Source organism: Pristis pectinata, chromosome 1 (genome assembly GCF_009764475.1).
Source record: "Pristis pectinata isolate sPriPec2 chromosome 1, sPriPec2.1.pri, whole genome shotgun sequence".
In the NCBI taxonomy this organism is placed as follows: Eukaryota; Metazoa; Chordata; class Chondrichthyes; order Rhinopristiformes; family Pristidae; genus Pristis; species Pristis pectinata.
The window spans coordinates 144,455,914-144,473,589 of record NC_067405.1 but is presented as its reverse complement, the minus strand read 5'-3'; the positions used below and the strand labels follow the sequence as shown (position 1 = coordinate 144,473,589).

The 17,676-nt window shown below is 47.4% G+C and overlaps 1 protein-coding gene across 1 annotated transcript in view; it reads left to right on the top strand.

The window, feature by feature from the left end:
- LOC127577919 (protein Daple-like) overlaps positions 1-4,854 on the top strand; it is a 279,944-nt gene extending 275,090 nt beyond the window's left edge. The window contains exon 29 of the mRNA XM_052029632.1: positions 2,455-4,854. Coding sequence (XP_051885592.1) covers positions 2,455-3,330 — 876 coding nt within the window. The 3' untranslated portion in view covers positions 3,331-4,854. The remainder of the gene's footprint in view (positions 1-2,454) is intronic.
- The last annotated feature ends 12,822 nt before the right edge of the window (positions 4,855-17,676 follow it).

The window sequence follows — 17,676 nt, the reverse complement described above, 5'->3', positions numbered from 1 at the left end:
GAATCTGATTTGATTTTGTTTTTGAGGAGGTTGCCAGTGAAACTGTTGAAAGCAAGGTGGTAGATATGGTACACATGGATTTTTAGGGAGGCTGACGGGGTCTCATGTGGTAGGTTGGTTCAGAAAGTTAGGGCACGTGGATCCAAGGTGTTTTGGCAAACTGGATCCAAAATTGGTTTGGTGGTAGGAGGCAGAGGGGAGGGTTTTTTCTCTGACTGGGAGTCTAAGCAGTGGTGTACCGCAGGGTTTGGTACTGGGACCATTGTTGTTTGTCATGTACATTAAATGACTTGGATGAGAACGGCTGTGGCCTGATAAGTAAGTCTGCTCATGACACGAAGACTGACTCGGAGGACGTTCACCAGGATACTGCTTGAGACGGGGTGGTTCAGTTATGAGGGGAAACTGGATGGGCTGGGTTTATTTTCCTCAGATCAGCTGAGGCTGAGGTGGGACCTAATGGAGTGAGGCAAAATTATGAGGGGCATAGATTGGGTGAATGGTAGAAAACGTTCCCCATAGGTGTCCAAAACTATTGGTATTGGTTTATTATTGTCACCTGTACCGAGGTACAGTGAAAAACTTGTCTTGCATACCGTTCGTACAGATCAATTGTGCATGGAGGTAGTACAGGGTAAAAACAGTAACAGATTACAGAGTAAAGTGTCACAGCTACAGGGAAGTGCAGTGCAGGTAGACAATAAGGTGCAAGGTCATAACAAGGTAGATTGTGAGGTCAAGAGTCCATCTCATCGTATAAGGGAACAGTTCAATAGTCTTATTACCGTGGGGGTTTAAGGGAAGGGATAAGAGGTTTAGAGGGGATTTGAGGAAGAACCCTTTATCCAGATGGAGTCTAGAAGGTGCTGTCTGAGTGTGTGGTGGAGGCAGAGACCCTCACAACTTTGAAGAAGTATCTGATGAGCTCTGGATGGAAGGTACAGACCATGTGCTGGTAAAGGGTCAGCACGAATGTGATGGGCCAAATGGCCCATTTCTGGGCTGTGTGACTCTATAACAATAAATGATGAAGTTAATCTGGTCAAGGATATCCCCCAGCTACTCGAATGACCAGCCTATCTTCTGAGAGCTGACTGGCTGCCTACCTTGTCCTGGCACCATTACACTCAGAAGCAGCCTTGATATTTTTAATAACTTGTACCAACCACAAGCCAGCTGATTTTGTAAGTTAAAAGTCAGCCCAGAGAGGAAGTGAGAAACGGGGAGGGAGGGAGGGAGCAAGTGTGGAAAAACTAAATGAGTATGTAAGGATGATAGAGAGAGAGAGAGAGAGAGAGAGAGAGAGAGAGAGAGAGATTGCAACAGAGAGAGAGAGAGATTGCAACAGAGAGAGAGAGAGATTGCCGGGGGGGGAGGGAGAGAGATGGCTGAAAAGTGAAGCTTGGACAGAATATGTACAACAGTCTGGAGCATAGCAACTCATTGCTGGGTGCTCTCTGCAAATCCATTCATTACATCTATTGTAATTGTCTTAATTTTTTAAAATCTAAATTCTATGTCTCTAAGAATTCTCCACTGCACTTTCTCTGTAGCCATTGCACTTTATTCTGCATTCTGTTACAGTTTTACCCTGTACTACCTCGATGCACTGTGTAACGAATTGACCTGTACGATCGGTGTGCAAGACAAGTTTTTCACTGTACCTCGGTACAAGTGACAATAATAAACCAATTCCATTTCCAGAGGTTGATAGTGAGGTACGGAGAAAGACTGAGTGTGTGTGTGTGTGTGTGTGTGTGTGTGAGTGAGTGAGTGAGAGAGAGAGAGAGAAAGGGCCACTGAACAAGGGAGCTATAGAGACCGACACACGCATGATGACATACGTGCATGCACACGGCAACATAGGTGTACATATATAAGGAGCAGCATTCATTGTGCACAGACAAAATGACAAACAGATGTAAATTTACATTACAGAGATACACCTTCACACAAAGACACAGCAACACACATATGCATGGGTACCAAGGAAATTAAAAGGATGTTGGAATAAGTGAAGGGTGCTGGGGTGAAAAGCCCGCTGTGGCCTTGTTAAATGAAGGAACAGGCTCAGGTGTCCACAGTTGACCCCCATTCCCATTTAGATATTTTTTAGATATTTATTTACTAGTCACATGTACATCGAAACACGCAGTGAAATGCGTCTTTTTGCGTTACTAAGGACATGCCGGGGACAGCCCACAAGTGTCGCCACTCTTCCGGCACCAACAAAGCATGCCCACAGCTCCTAAACCGTACGTCTTTGGAATGTGGGACGAAACCGGAGCACCCGGAGGAAACCCACGCAGACACGGGGAGAACGTACAAACTCCTTACAGGCAGCGGCAGGAATTGAACCCAGGTCACTGACGCTGTAATAGCGTCACGCTAACCGCTATGCTACCAATCACGGGAGGGGGCACATTTTAACCCGTCCTCTGTTGCCATTTGCAGGCGAGCTCCCGAGATGACCTGCTGAGTGACTACTTCAAGAAGAAAAGCAAGCCGTCGTTCATTAGTGAACAGCCCAACAACAGGAAGGAGGCGACCAAAGTGCCAACCTGCCTCGTTGCGAAGACCTCTTCCGACGCCCTGGACGGGAGAGTCTCCAAGCCGGGACAGTACGTCAGACCAAACCCCCGCCTGGCCGGGCACGACTCTCCGGCCTCTTCCTCCTCTCCCCGGCACGGAGGGGCCCCAGGCACGCCCAAGCTGGTGGAGAAGGTGGCGCAGCCTCAGCACCCAGCGTCCGGAGCTTGCAGAGGCAGCTCACTCAGCCGGGCATTTAGCCTGGCCTCTGCCGACCTCCTGCGGCTCGAGGGCCACAAGCAAGAGCCGGCGCACAGGGCGGAGGCGGAGGGCCCCCCACTGGGCAGGGACTGCAGGAAGAGCGGCTGGAAGTCGACGGGCGACTGCAGGGGTGCTGGGTCCCAGCCGGAGAGACCGCAGTCTGCCAGGGCTCTGGGCTCCGCCCCCGCCATCGACATCTGCTGCCGGACCCTGGACCCCAGGCGCCTCTCCCTGGCTGCCCCCAAGGACGACAAGGTCCTCTCCCTGCCGCTGCGCCACCGGCCAGGCAGCCCAACCCCCAGCGAGCCCAGGGCCCTGGTGTCCCCCGCGAGGGCCACCGAGGAGCAGAAGGGCTGGGGTCGCAGGGTACAGGAGGATCCCAGCGCCAGCCCCCAGAGCAGGTCTCCGGGGTGTGGCAATCCTTCCCGCAGCGCCGAGGACCCAGGGAAGGGCAGCACCGGTGGACCAAGAAACACGACGGCTTCTCCCGATCCCAACAGCGACCAGCAGACGGTGTGGTACGAGTACGGGTGTGTATAGAGGAGGCGGCACTGCTGGGTCACTGAATTGGCTCAAAGTAATGAGAAGTTCCTTTCCGTTTTGAGTACTAAATGGCAAGAGTTTATTTAAACATTATCCCAGCAGGAAAGCAATCTGCACACAAGTTTAGTTCAGAATGATCTGGATTCCTGTTTTAATTCATTAAGAAAGACTAAACTATTTCTTTTTCTGGAACTTGGGAGACGCAAGGTATTTGAGACAGGTGCCTTGAAATGTGTGCACTGGACTGTCAGGGAGAATGGTTCATGTGGCTGCTCTTCATGTTTATCTTCACACAGCTAATAACCAGTTTCAACAGTGAAGGACATAACAGTTTAACTCATTCACGTATGTAACGTTCAACCAGTTTGGCTTCTGGACAGACTTCTGCCATTGGCATTGGACTATGGAATCGCACTCTGCATTTAGCCCAGAATTTTTTGTTAAATCTTACTCTGCTTCTCCTGTGTCCTTGCAAAACTTTCCCCTATCATGAATCAGAGATGGTTAGATCTGATTTCTCCACACTTTTGGGCAGTGCTTTCCACGTCATAGTTTAGTACTTCAACAATGGCTGTTTAGTACTTTCAATCTACCTCCTTCAGTGGAAAGTTTACTCTTTCAATTTCCCTTCCTCCTTTCCAACTATTCCCTCAAAGATACTTCTGCACTCTGTCCATTTGTGCAAGGGATAAGCTGCGAGCATACAGGTGCTACAGCAAAAGAAATCGGAGCCAGCAGCACAGCTGGTGAAGGAAGGGAGACGTCGGACAGAGCGGGGTGCTCAGTGGGTATGGAAACCCCACCATACCTGCTGATTGTCTTTCAAGGAATAGAAGGGACAAATGCTACTGGGAGGTAACACTCCTGTTCTGGGAAGGCGTCACATGTTCCAACATTGACTCTTGCTGCCTTGTGTATACTTGGGCTTGTGCATACTGTAAATAACTGTAAATGGGAGAGAGAGTAATTGCAGTGGAATTTTGGCTGTAATGTATATTCTGAAACCAGGCGAGATGTTATGCACAAGCTCTGCACACACAAAGCAAGCAGGTTAATCTGTTGGTCCGAAGATCAGCGTTCTTGCTGTACTTTTCCAAGTCTTGATTGAATCTCATACTGTTCTGGATTAATTGTGTAATTCCCCCAGTTATTGTTTTGTTAATTTACATGAGATCCAAATTTGGGATCCAACGGGAATGCTGGGAGAATAACAAAGAGAGTATATTGTTCTATTGATCTTATCCCTCCAAAATAAATAGTTCAACTTTGGAAGAAGTCTCTCTGCTGATCGGGTGGGATGGGGGAGGGGGTGGAGAAATTGAATGAAATTTCTTATGTGTTCAAAGAATCTCATGGGTTTTAAGCTCTTTGAGGAACAAGAAATTGCCTTTGTGTTGTACATTTCCTTTTGTAGATAAGGTCAGGACGAAGGGCTTTGATGTAATTAATTTTGTCAATAATTACTGGCCTCCAAGATGCAAATTGGAGTTTAATTTGAAAATGTTACTTTTTCAGCTAACAGTTTAATTCTTTGCAATAAATTTTGAGATCATTCTACTCTGGAATTAAGTTATTCATTGGATGGTTCCTAGAAAGGACATCCGCAAAGTCCCATGTCTCTTGACATTTACTCTGTTCTTACCGTCGAGTCCTCTTTATTATTAATTGGTAGCTCCAACGCCTCATTGTTCAAAGTTGCTCCCTGGAATGGTGATTTAAATATCTTCTCCGCCCAGTGTTGAGTATTTGGTTTTTAAGCAACCTCACACATCAGTGGTAAGTGGTCAAGGGGGGAATGGGTGCATCAGTGGGGGACTCTCCTCTCCCTGCTGCTTGCTACCTATTCTCAAGAGTTTCATGGCCAGTTTAACGGGCAACTCAACTGGCCAATCCTTGGACTCGGAGAGCTGGGGTTTGGGGGAGTTCACGGGATGGAAGTCACAGCGAAAGCCATGGCTGGCACTCTCTCCTCTCTTCAGAAGAGTCGAGCACAGAACCCAAGCTGACTGCGCAGTACAGAACAGAAGTAGTGTAAAAAAAAACTGCTGGAGGAACTCAGCGGGTCAGGCAGCATCTGTGGAGGGAAAGGGATGGTTGACATTTCAGATCGAGGGCGTACATCGGGACAGAGTGTAGAGGGAAGGTGGCTAGTTTAAAGATGTGAGAGGGAGGGGTGAGTGAGTGATTGGTGGAACCGGATAATGGGGGATGACAGGCAGGTGGAACCAAGTGGGGAAGAATAATGGATCTATGTAATGGGGGAGTACCTGGGTGGGCCGCTGGGTGTGGGAAAGGAACACGGGGTGTGGGTTACCTGGAATTGGAACATTCAATGTCCACGCCATTGGGTTGAGGCACTGAAGAAATGTTGCATAGTCCTAATGGATGAGATGTTACACCGAGGTCCCACCTGCTTCCTGGGACAAATGTAAAAGAATTCCGTGCCATTATATTGAAGAGCTGTAGAGTTCTCTTTGGTACATTGGCCAAAGTTTATCTCTCAACCAACACTGCACAGGAAGTTCATCTGCTCTTTATCTTATTGCTGTCGGTGGGAGCTTACAATGTGCAAACCAGCTGTCTTCTCAAATGGGGCCACACTTCAGAAAAAAATAGAAATGCTACTGCAAGTTTGCGAAAGAGGCTGCATGATGCAAGTTGCTTTTAGTTGCGTTCAATTTCCCATTCACCTATGAAGCAAGGGGAGGATGCGATTAGAGAGGCAAGTCGGCTGAGCTGTTAGATCCACAGAGACAGAAAAAACTCCTAGTCCATGTTGGCCAGCGCCACCAGTGCCTCTACTTCCTCAGGAGGCTACAGAAATTTGGTTTGACCCCTTCGACTCTCACCAACTTTTATCGATGCACCATAGAAAGCATCGTATCTGGATGTATCACGGCTTGGTACGGCAACTGCTCTGCCCAGGACCACAAGAAGCTGCAGAGAGTTGTGGACACAGCCCAGCGCATCACAGACACCAGCCTCCCCTCCTTGGACTCTCGTTGTCTTGGTGAAGCAGCCAGCATAATCAAAGACCCCACCCACCCGGGACATTCTCTCTTCTCTCCTCTTCCATCGGGTAGGAGATACAGGAGCCTGAGGCACGTACCACCAGACTTAAGGACAGCTTCTACCCCACTGTGATAAGACTATTGAACAGTTCCCTTATACGATGAGATGGACTATGACCTCACGATCTATCTTGTTATGACCTTGCACCTTATTGCACTGCACTTTCTCTGTAGCTGTGACACTTTACTCTGTACTGTTATTGTTCTTACCTGTACTACATCAATGCACTCTGTACTAACTCAATGTAACTGCACTGTGTAATGAATTGATCTGTACGATCGGTTTGTAAGACAAGCTTTTCACTGTACATCGGTACGTGACAATAATAAACCAATACCAATACCAGCCCAGGATAATGAAGGCTTATCGAAGCATCTGCCACAGAGAAAGGCAAGCATTTAACCCATCACGTTTGGGATGGCTCAGTAACCTGACCAGTCTAAGGTTGTAGCCCTTGTAGATCACAAGAACTGGTGTTCGCAGTGAGACTTCCAGGCTGTGTCGGAGGATGGAGAATGTTCTTAACTCCCGTTCCCCTCAAGTACTTTTACCTGAAGTCACAAGATCACAAGATAAGGGAGCAGAAGCAGGCCATTCGGCCCATCGAGTCTGCTCCAAGGAAAAGGGAAAAAAGAAATGGGGTGGGAAAAAAGAGAGAAAAAAAACTATTCTAATCCCATTTGCCAGCCTTATCCCCATATCCCTTGATACCCTGACTATTTAGATATCTGTCTATCTCCTCCTTGAATACCCCCACTGATCTGGCCTCCACTGCTGTGCGTGGCAAGGAGTTCCACAATTTCACCACCCTCTGGGTAAAGAAACTTCTCCTCATCTCTGTCTTGAAACTGTACCCTCTAATTCTAAGATTGTGCCCTCTGGTCCTGGACACGCCCACCAAGGGAAACAGCCTAGCCACATCTACTCTATCCTTACCTGTCAACATTTTAAATGTCGCTACGAGGTCCCCTCTCATCCTTCTGTACTCCAGCGAGTACAGTCCAAGAGCCGACAAACGCTCATCATACTTAAGCCCTTTCATTCCTGGAATCATTCTCGTAAATCTCCTCTGAACCCTCTCCAACGTCAGCACATCCTTCCTAAGATGCGGGGCCCAAAACTGCGCACAGTATTCCAAATGAGGCCTCACTAGCGCCGCGTAGAGCCTCATCAACACGTCCTTACTTTTATACACTATACCTCTCGAGATGAATGCCAACATAGTCCATGCCCCCTAGACCTTGAGGCAAGGAAATGAATCCTTTCTATTCACCTCACTGAAGTATCTCCTCAGTTCCCGAGGTTCCAAGGAAAACAACCCGTGTCTAACCAGGCTCTTCATAAATAATATTATCCTCCCTGGCATCCTCTTTGTTAATCTCTTCTGCTCCCTCTCTAGTTTGATCAGTTGCTTCATACAGTGAGGTGTCCAGGATCGAACACAGCATTCTCCTTGTCTCCTCACTGATGTCACTGTTCCCCTTGATCTTGTATTCTATGTCTCTGCCAAGTATCTCTTTACCTTCCCCAGTCCTGATGAAGGCTCTCTGACGTGAGACATCGACTATTTCTCTTTCCACCGACGCACTTCAGTGTTTTCAGCAATTTCCTTCTAGCATCTGCAGTTTTTTAATTTTCAAGTTTTTACCACATTTTTTCACTGCCTTTTTATCACTTTTTTCTATCTGTCCCACTACCAAATTTGGTAAATTGGTTTATTATTCTCACATGTACCGAGGTACAGTGAAAAACGTTGTTTTGCATGCCGTCCATACAGATCATTTCATCACATCAGTGCATTGAGGTAGTACAAGGGAAAACAATAACAGAATGCAGAATAAAGTGTTACAGTTACAGAGAAAGTGCAGTGCAGGCAGACAATGAGGTGCAAGGGCCATAACGAGGTAGATTGTGAGGTCAAGAGTCCATTTTATTGTACTAGGGGATCATTCAATAGTCTTATAACAGGAGGATAGAAACTGTCCTTGAGCCTGGTGGTACGTGCTTTCAGGCTTTTGTATCTTCTGCCCGATAGGAGGGGGTAGAAGAGAGAATGTCCAGAGTGGGTGGGGTCTTTGATTATGCTGGCTGCTTTACCGAGGCAGTGAGGTGTAGACAGAATCCATGGAGGGGAAGCTGGTTTTGGTGAAGGACTGAGCTGTGTCCATAAGTCTCGGCAGTTTCTTGTGGTCCCGGGCAGAGCAGTTGCCATACTAAGCCATGATGCATCTGGATAGGATGCTTTCTATGGTGCATCAATAAGAATAAGTGACGGTCAAAGGGGACATGCCAAATTTCTTTAGCCTCCAGTAGAGGTGCTGGTGAGCTTTCTTGACTGTGGCGTCTATGTGGTTGGACCAGGACAGAATCAGAATCAGGTTTATCATCACAGACATATGTCGTGAAATGTGTTGTTTTGCGGCAGCAGTACAGTGCAAAGACATAAAAATCTATAAACTACAAAAATAAATAAACAGTGCAAAAGAGGAATAACAAGGTTGTGTTCATGGGTTCATGGACCGTTCAGAAATCAGATGGCAGAGGAGAAGAAGCTGTTCCTGAAACATTGAGTGTGGGTCTTCAGGCTCCTGTACTATTGGTGATGTTCACTCCTAGGAACTTGAAGCTCTGTCTGTTGACTTCTTATAGAGTTATACAGCACGCAAAAGGCTCTTCAACGTCACTGATTCATGACGGCCAAGATGTCTAATCAAACACATGTACCTGTGTTTGGCCCACATTCCTCCAAGCCTTTTCTATGGATGTACCTGTGTGTTCCAAGATCACTCTGTTCCCGTACACTGCTCAGTAGGCTGACATTTATTTGCTATACCCTTGCACTGTTTGTCATCTCCATTGCATGATTCCACACCTCCCTGGACTGAGCATCATTTGTCACTTCTCCTCTGTGGAGCAGTCCGCTGATACGATCCCACTGTTCACAGTTTTTCTCCCTGTTACCGACCACACTGTCAACTTTTGCATTCTCGGCACAAGCTTCTTAATCATGACTTTGACGTTTGAATTTAAGCCACTCATACATAGCAGAAGGCAAGACCCAGCACTGAGCCTTGCAGATCCACCATGTAAACAGCCCTCCAGCTTTCATTCTGTCTTCTCCCCCCTCCCACTGGGCAGAAGATACAAAAGCCTGAAAGCACGTACCACCAGGCTCAAGGACAGCTTCTATCCTGCTGTTCTAAGACTATTGAATGGTTTCCAGTACGATAAGATGGACTCTTGACCTCACAATCTACCTCGTTATGATCTTGCACCTTATTGTCTGCATGCACTGCACTTTCTCTGTAACTGTAACACTTTATTATGCATTCTATTATTGTTTTCCCTTGTACTACCTCAATGCACTGTATGAATGGTATACAAGACAAGTTTTTCACTGTATCTCAGTGCGTGTGACAATACTAAACCAATTCCACGTCCAAAAAAAAGGTCCATAGAAACCTGAAAGTGGCAGCACAGGTGGATAAGCCAATTTACCAATTTAAAACAGTAAATATTACATTTGCTTCCTGCCACTGACCCAATTTTGACTCCAACTTTCTCAGAATCAGATTTATTATCACTGACTTATGTGACATGAAATTAGTTGTTTTGTGGCAGCAGTACAGTGCAAAGACATAAAATTGCTATAAATTACAAAAACAAATAGTGCAAAAGAGGAATAACGAGGCAGTGTTCATGGGTTTGTGGACCGTTCAGAAATCTGATGGCGGAGGGGAAGAAGCTGTTCTTGAATCGTTGAGTGTGGGTCTTCAGGCTCCTGTACCTCCTCCCCGATGGTAGTAACAAGAAGAAGGCAAGTCCTAGGTGGTGGGGGGTCCTTGGTGATCACCTCTGAAAATCAAAAAAAACCTGCAGATGCCGGAAACCTGATGAACGTTTTTCAACCTGTTTCCTCCCTCCACAGATGCTGCCTCACCTGCTGAGTGTTTCCAGCGTTTTCGGTTTTTATTTGTTTACCTTCTGAGTGGACAAGTCTGGAGTACAGACTTATTTATTGCAAAGGGATGGCACAGCCAGTAGATCCGCTGCCTCAGAGATCCAGAGAACCGGGTTCAATCCTGACCTCGGGTGCTGTCTGTATGGAGTTTGAACGTTCTCCCTGTGACCTTGTGGGTTACCCCCAGGTGCTCCGGTTCCCTCCCACATCCCAAAGACATGCAAGTCAGTGGATTAATTGGCCGCTGTAAATTGCCCCGACTGGTGGAATCCATGGAGAATTGATGGGAATGGGGGAAAAATGAGTTTGGATTGGTGTAAATGGGTGGTTTATGGTTGGCACAGACTTAGTGGGCTGAAGGGTCCGTTTCTGTGCTGTATGACTGATTCCATGAAGAATGTAATCTGGATGTGAGTTAGAGTCACCCTGTTTGTCCATTTGTGGTTTGCAAACCAACCAATTCATTGATTTACATCTGGCCTAATCTGCCTGAGAGGATAATCAGATGGCAAACTACATGCCCTAAGCTTGCTGGAGTCATAGTCATAGCCCTTACTGCCGTAGGCCGGCCTTAAGTCGTACTGGTGTGGGATGCCTTACCTTCAGACAGTTTTCCCAGAGGTAACTTTCAAAAAGAGTGCATAGAGTTTGTGCTGATATGAAATACTGGCCCCACCTTGGGTCAGTTACGTAAAATGTACATCACAGAAGTGGGACAGTACTCCAGCAGGGACGTGCTTGCATTTCTCGCCCACCCTTCTCACCCCATCTCTATCCTTCTATTCAGATCTGCCCCATTTTCTTATCCAGCTGCGAAATGGGATTCGTATAGACAGGTACCTAATGGTCAGCATAGACGTGGTGGGCCGAAGGGCCTGTTTCTGTGCTGTATGCCTCAATGACTGAGATGTATCTATACTATTCACCTTACTAACTCCACTTGTTAGTGAATTCCAGCGTCCTGGATTTATTCTTATACCTATAACCTCGAGTGCTGGTCTGAAACACAGGGAACCATCGAAGACCTTTAATTATTTTCAAGATGTTTTGGGTACCCCCTGCGTCTTCTGAAAACTGGGCCAGAGGTTTGTCCCAGATCAGTTCGATCGCTAAGGGGTTTTCCTTAATTATTTTTGTGACTTCTGTGTCCATTATGGAGACGAAACTGGTACCCTCTCTTCCTCTCTGCCCCTGTATGATTATCTCCACTTAAAAGTATGTTGTGTGCATATTTGAACAGACTGGACATATTCCCTTGAGCTTGCAAGAGTGTGTGCTGTTCCAACTGAGGCATTTGGAATGGATTTTTGTGAGGCAAGTTAGCCCGAAACTATTTCCTCTGATTGAGCAGAGAGACGAGAACAATGGTTCACAACTATAACATCAGGGTTAGGTTGTTTGGGAGGAAACATTGCGACCCCTCAAGTGCAGTTCAAACCTGGAATCCCTCCTTACATAAACTGTTGAGTTTGGAGTTCAATTGGACATTGCAGAGCTGAGATTTTGATTTGGCAATTGTATTGTGGAATTTGAACCAAAATAAAGATTAGCCATGATGTAACTGGTGGTTGGAGCAAATTCGAGAGGCTTAATGATGTGTTCCTATTCCTATAAGGCATCTGAATCAAAGGAAAACATTCCTGTTAATACTGGGAAGGTTGCCAGCTGTATTCTGGTCTCTGGGAAGAAGGAATTGGCAGCTGGCGTTCGATGTGTATGAATGTGAATCTCATAAGGTGGTGACTCAATAGCTGGAAAACTGGATAAATTGGTTACTCAGTCCACTGTGGTGTTTCTGCTGGGTCAGTGGGGAAGGTTACCCTGCAATGTACTAGTCAGCCTTGAATTTATCTGCTGAGACTTTGGAAGCTGGAATCTAAATTCCTCAGTGCATCGGTGTGTTGCATTTGTACGCAAAATGGAATGGAAATCTTGCTCAATGTGTTGGTGACGATTCATCTCCATCACCACCACTACTTGACAGACGGCTGTGCGGACAAGTTACCAGATCTTAAATGTCAACCCAAGATCTATAGCTTCTGAATATCACTCCTCGTATCTGCTAAGGTACAGCGACACACAGAGGTTCTGCCCATCTAGATCTCTCTGACCACACCCCATCCTCCAACCCACCACACCCCATCAACCCAACTACCTCACTCCATCCTCCAACCTACCACAGCCCATCCTCCCTAGCACAGCCCATTGTCCCTACCAAACCCCATCCTCCAACCTACCCCACCACATCCTCCAACCTACCACAGCCCATCCTCCCTACCTCACTCAATCTTCCAAACTACCACAGCCCATCCTCCAACCTACCTCACCCCATCCTCCCTACCACACCCCATCCTCCCTACCATACCCCATCCTCCAACCTACCTCACCCAATCCTCCAACCAACCACACTCCATCCTCACTACCTCACCCCATCCTCCAACCTACACAACCCCATCCTCCCAACCACAACCCATCCTCCATCCCTCACCCCATCCTCCATCCTACCTCACCCTACTGTCCAAACAACGTCACCCCATCCTTCCTAACTAACCACATCCTACCTGCCACACCCCATCCTCCAACCAACCACACACCATCCTCCAACCTACCTCACCGCATCCTCCCTACCACACGCCATCCTCCAACCTACCACACCCCATCCTCCAACCTACCTCACCCCATCCTCCAACCTACCTCACCCCATCCTCCAACCAACCACACCCCATCCTCCAACCTACCTCACCGCATCCTCCCTACCACACGCCATCCTCCAACCTACCACACCCCATCCTCCAACCTACCTCACCCCATCCTCCAACCTACCTCACCGCATCCTCCCTACCACACGCCATCCTCCAACCTACCACACCCCATCCTCCACCCTACCTCACCCCATCCTCCAACCTACCTCACCCCATCCTCCAACCCACCTCACGCCATCCTCCAACCTACCTCACCCCATCCTCCAACCTACCTCACCCCATCCTCCAACCCACCTCACGCCATCCTCCAACCTACCTCACCCCATCCTCCAACCTACCTCAAGCCATCCTCCAACCTTCCCCACCCCATCCTCCAACCTACCTCACCCCATCCTCCAACCCACCTCACCCCATCCTCCAACCTACCTCACCCCACCCTCCAACCCACCTCATGCCATCCTCCAACCCACCTCAAGCCATCCTCCAACTACCTCACCCCATCCTCCAACCTACCTCACCCCATCCTCTAACCATCTCACCCCACCCTCCAACCCACCTCACCCCACCCTCCAACCTACCTCACCCCATCCTCCAACCTACCACATCCCATCCTCTCTACCACACCCCATCCTCAACCTACCTCACTCCATCCTCCAACCAACCTCACCCCATTCTCCAACCTACCTCACCCCATCCTTCCTACCACATCCCACCTTCCAACCCACCTCACCCCATACTCAACCTACCACACCCCATCCTCCCTACCACATCCCATCCTCCAACCTACCACACCCCATCCTCCAACCTACCACACCCCATCCTCCCTACCACACACGCTCTTAAGGAATCCCCCCTGGTCCCGCCACCCTTGCGTCATCAACTTCAATAGTTTCCCTGGATGCTCAGGAGAGACCTAACAGAGGTTTATACAATTATGAGAGGCATAAATTAAGTTTAATAGTCTTTTTCCCGGGGTGGAAATGTCATAGAATAGAGGACATGCATTTAAGCTGTGAGGGGAGAAATTTAAAGATGTACAGGGTATTCTTTTTACACAGAGAGAGCTGGGTGCCTGGAACGGGCTGCCGGTGTGGTGGAGGCAGATATGATAGTGGCGTTTAGTAGGCATTTAGACAGGCACATGAGCGTGCAGGCAATGGAGGGATGTGGGTCATGTGCAGGCAGATAGGTTTAGCTTCATTTGGCATCACGGTCGGCACAGACATGTGGGCCAAAGGGCCTGTCCCTCTGCTGTGCTGCTCCGTGAATGGGAAAGAGCCTAGACCGGACCAAAGCAAAGAACTCATTCAGGACCTGACAGCAAGGGGGTTCAGTGTTTGACCACTCGTGAAGGGCATGCTTCAGTGGCGGATGGGACCCTCCTCTCCCTGAGTCTGCGCCAGCTCACGTCAAACAGTGGACCCAACCATCATATCCTAATCTCAACTCAAACGGGACGAAATAACGTTAATCAGATTTCTGAACGATCCATGAACACTACCTCACTCTTCCTTTCATTTTGTATCTATTATTTATTTTTGTGATGGATAGACTTTGATGCCTTGCGCTGTACTGCTACCGCAGAACAACAGACTTCACGTCATATGTCAGTGATGATAAACCTGATTCTGATTTTGAATGGGAAAAGGAAATGCTGGAAATATTCAGACAGCATCTGTGGAACGGGAAACAGATTTAACGCTTCAGATCAAAGACCTTCCATCAGATCTGGGAAAAGGGGAAAGCAAGTCAGATCGGAGTGAATGGCAGAAGGATGGGATAGCTCAAAGGGAGTCTCACTGACAGGGTGAGACCAGGGTTGTCATGAAGATACACTATTTACAAAACAGTCTGGTTGATAGATTAATGAAGTCACGACGGAAGGGAAAATAACAGACTTAACACAGATCTTTCATTAAAACTGGAAAATATTAGAGATTAAACAAATTTCTCGATTCTGACGAAGGGTCCCCACCTGAAACCCTGTTTCTCTTTGCACAGCTGCTGCCTATATTTCCAACGATTTGCGTTTAGTGTTCATTCAAGGGATGTGAGCCAGCATTTAATTGCCCGTCCCTAGTTGCCCCTGAGAAGGTGGTGGTGAGCTGCATTCTTCGACTGCTGCAGTCCCTGAGGTGGGGGTACACCCACAGTGCTGTTCGGGAGGGAGTTCCAGGATTTTGACCCAGCGACGGTGAAGGGACGGCGATATAGTTCCAAGTCAGGATGGTGTGCGGCTTGAAGGGAAGCTTCCAGGTGGTGGTGTTTTCCGTGCTTTTGCTGCCTTTGTCCTTCTAGCTGGTAGAGGTGGTGGGTTTGGAAGGTGCTGACTGAGGAGTCTCTGTGAGTTGCTGCAGTGCATCCTGTAGATGGTACAAACTGCTGCTGCTCTGTGTCGGTGGTGGAGGGAGTGAGTGGGTGTGGACGCGGTGCCTGTCAAGTGAGCTGCTATGTCCTGTATCGTGTCGAACTTGAGTGCTTTTCTGATTTTGATCACATTTCCGGCATCTCAAATTTTTATTTAGATTTTCACTAACTCGAGGGAGATAAACCCCTTCCCAAGAAATGCCAGACTGTGTTTTGTGAACTTCAAACTCAGTTGCTGCAGATCTATGCAAAATGTTGATCTGCTGGTAGGACGTGGTTCGGGTCAGCGCTGGTCCAAGGGAGCTGCCAGATCTCTGAGGTAAAGCCATGAAGACATCTGCTGCAAAATCAGTGCTTAAACCAATAGATAGAAAAATCACCAGATTCAAGATGTGTCAAAAAGTGGCTTGACCTCAAGAGTGAGATAATGTGCAAGTGATTCCAAAGAAGGCTACATATCCAAAGAAGGGTTTTTACTGTGATTGCACATCAACGTTTACAACAGACTAAATAAATTGCGACTTACTTCAACTGCTCATTTGGTCAAGTCAGAACAAGCCAGAAAAGAAAACAAGCAGACTTCACGCTTTAAGTAGTAAAGATAAAACAAATTTTACAATTCAAATTGTAGGGAAAGGTGGGAAAAAGGGATGTTCTTTGATTGAAGGAAAGCAGAATGAAGTGGCCCTTGGGCAAGGCAAATCCTTCAATGCCTCAATTAGAGCAGAATAATCCGTCGTCAGAATACAACCCAAGTCAATACAGTTGACCCAGTTATATAGCTCTGGCATCATTCCAGTAACTGCACTGCAGTCAGTTGCGGCAACTCACAAATTTCTTTGAAGCCAAGCCACACGAAGAGAAGGCATGACTTAAAGACATGACCTTTATTAGTTGAGGCACTGAGTTCAAGATTCAGGAAGTTTTGTTGCAGCTTTATAAAACTCTAGTTGCACCACATCTGGAGAATTGCATTCAGTTCTGGTCGCCCCATTACAGGAAGGATGTGGAGGCTTTGGAGAGGGAGCAGAAGAGGTTCACCGGGATGCTGCCTGGATTAGAGGGCATGTGCTGTAAGGAGAGGTTGGACAAACTTGGGTTGTTTTCTCTGAAGGCTGGGGGGAGATCTGATAAAGGGTTATGAGAGGCATAGATAGAGCAGACAGCTGGTATCTTTTTCCCAAGGTCAAAATGTCTAATACTAGAGGACATGCATTTAAGGTGCAAGGGGGTAAGTTCAAAGGAGGTGTGGGGCAAATTTTTTACACAGAGAGTGGTGGGTGCCTGGAATGTGCTGCCTGGGGTGGTGGCGGAGGCTGATACGATAAGAGGCGTTTAAGAGGCTCTTAGACAGGCACATGAATATGCAGAGAATGGAGGGATATGGACGTTGTGTAGGCAGAAAGGATTAGTGTAGATAGGCGTTTAATTACTAGATTAATTAACTCAGCACAATTGGCAGACACGGTAGTGTAGCGGTTAGCGTAACGCTATTACAGCACCAGTGACCAGGTTCAATTCTGGCTGCTGTCTGTAAGGAGTTTGTATGTTCTCCCCGTGTCTGCGTGGGTTTCCTCCGGGTGCTCCGGTTTCCTCCCACATTCCAAAGACATACAGGTTAGAAAGTTGTGGGCATGCTGTGTTGGTGCCAGAAGCGCGGCGACACTTGCGGGCTGCCCCCAGAACACTCCACGCAAAAGGTGCATTCCACTGTGTGTTTCAATGTACATGTGACTAAGAAAGGTATCTTATCTTATCCTATCAATATTGTGGGCTGAAGGGCCTGTTCCTGTGTTGTACTGTTCTATGTTCTAAAGTTTGAACAAAGAGAAGGTTTAAAGACCTAGTTTGGCCTACAAGTGACCCCTGGCCATTTCCATATAGCTGAAGACACAGCTACCAATCCATGTTTCTGTTAATCTTTGATGGAAGATCTTTGACCTGAAACATAATTTCTCCTTCCACAGACACTGCCTGGCCCACTGAGTGTTTCCAGCATTTTCTGGTTTTATTTAATTTCAGATTTCCAACATCTTCAGTATTTTGTTTTATAACTCTTCTGTTAAAAAGCCCACTTGCATGCCAGAGTATTGCAATCACGCACTGTCTTCTCAATGTTTGCCTGCAATTGGACCTCAAGAGGCAGAGGTTGGCTTATTTTAACTTTCATGTTAAAACACTAACATACAGGGGTCATAAAGTCATTGAGGCATACAGCACGGAAATGGTCCCTTCGGCCCA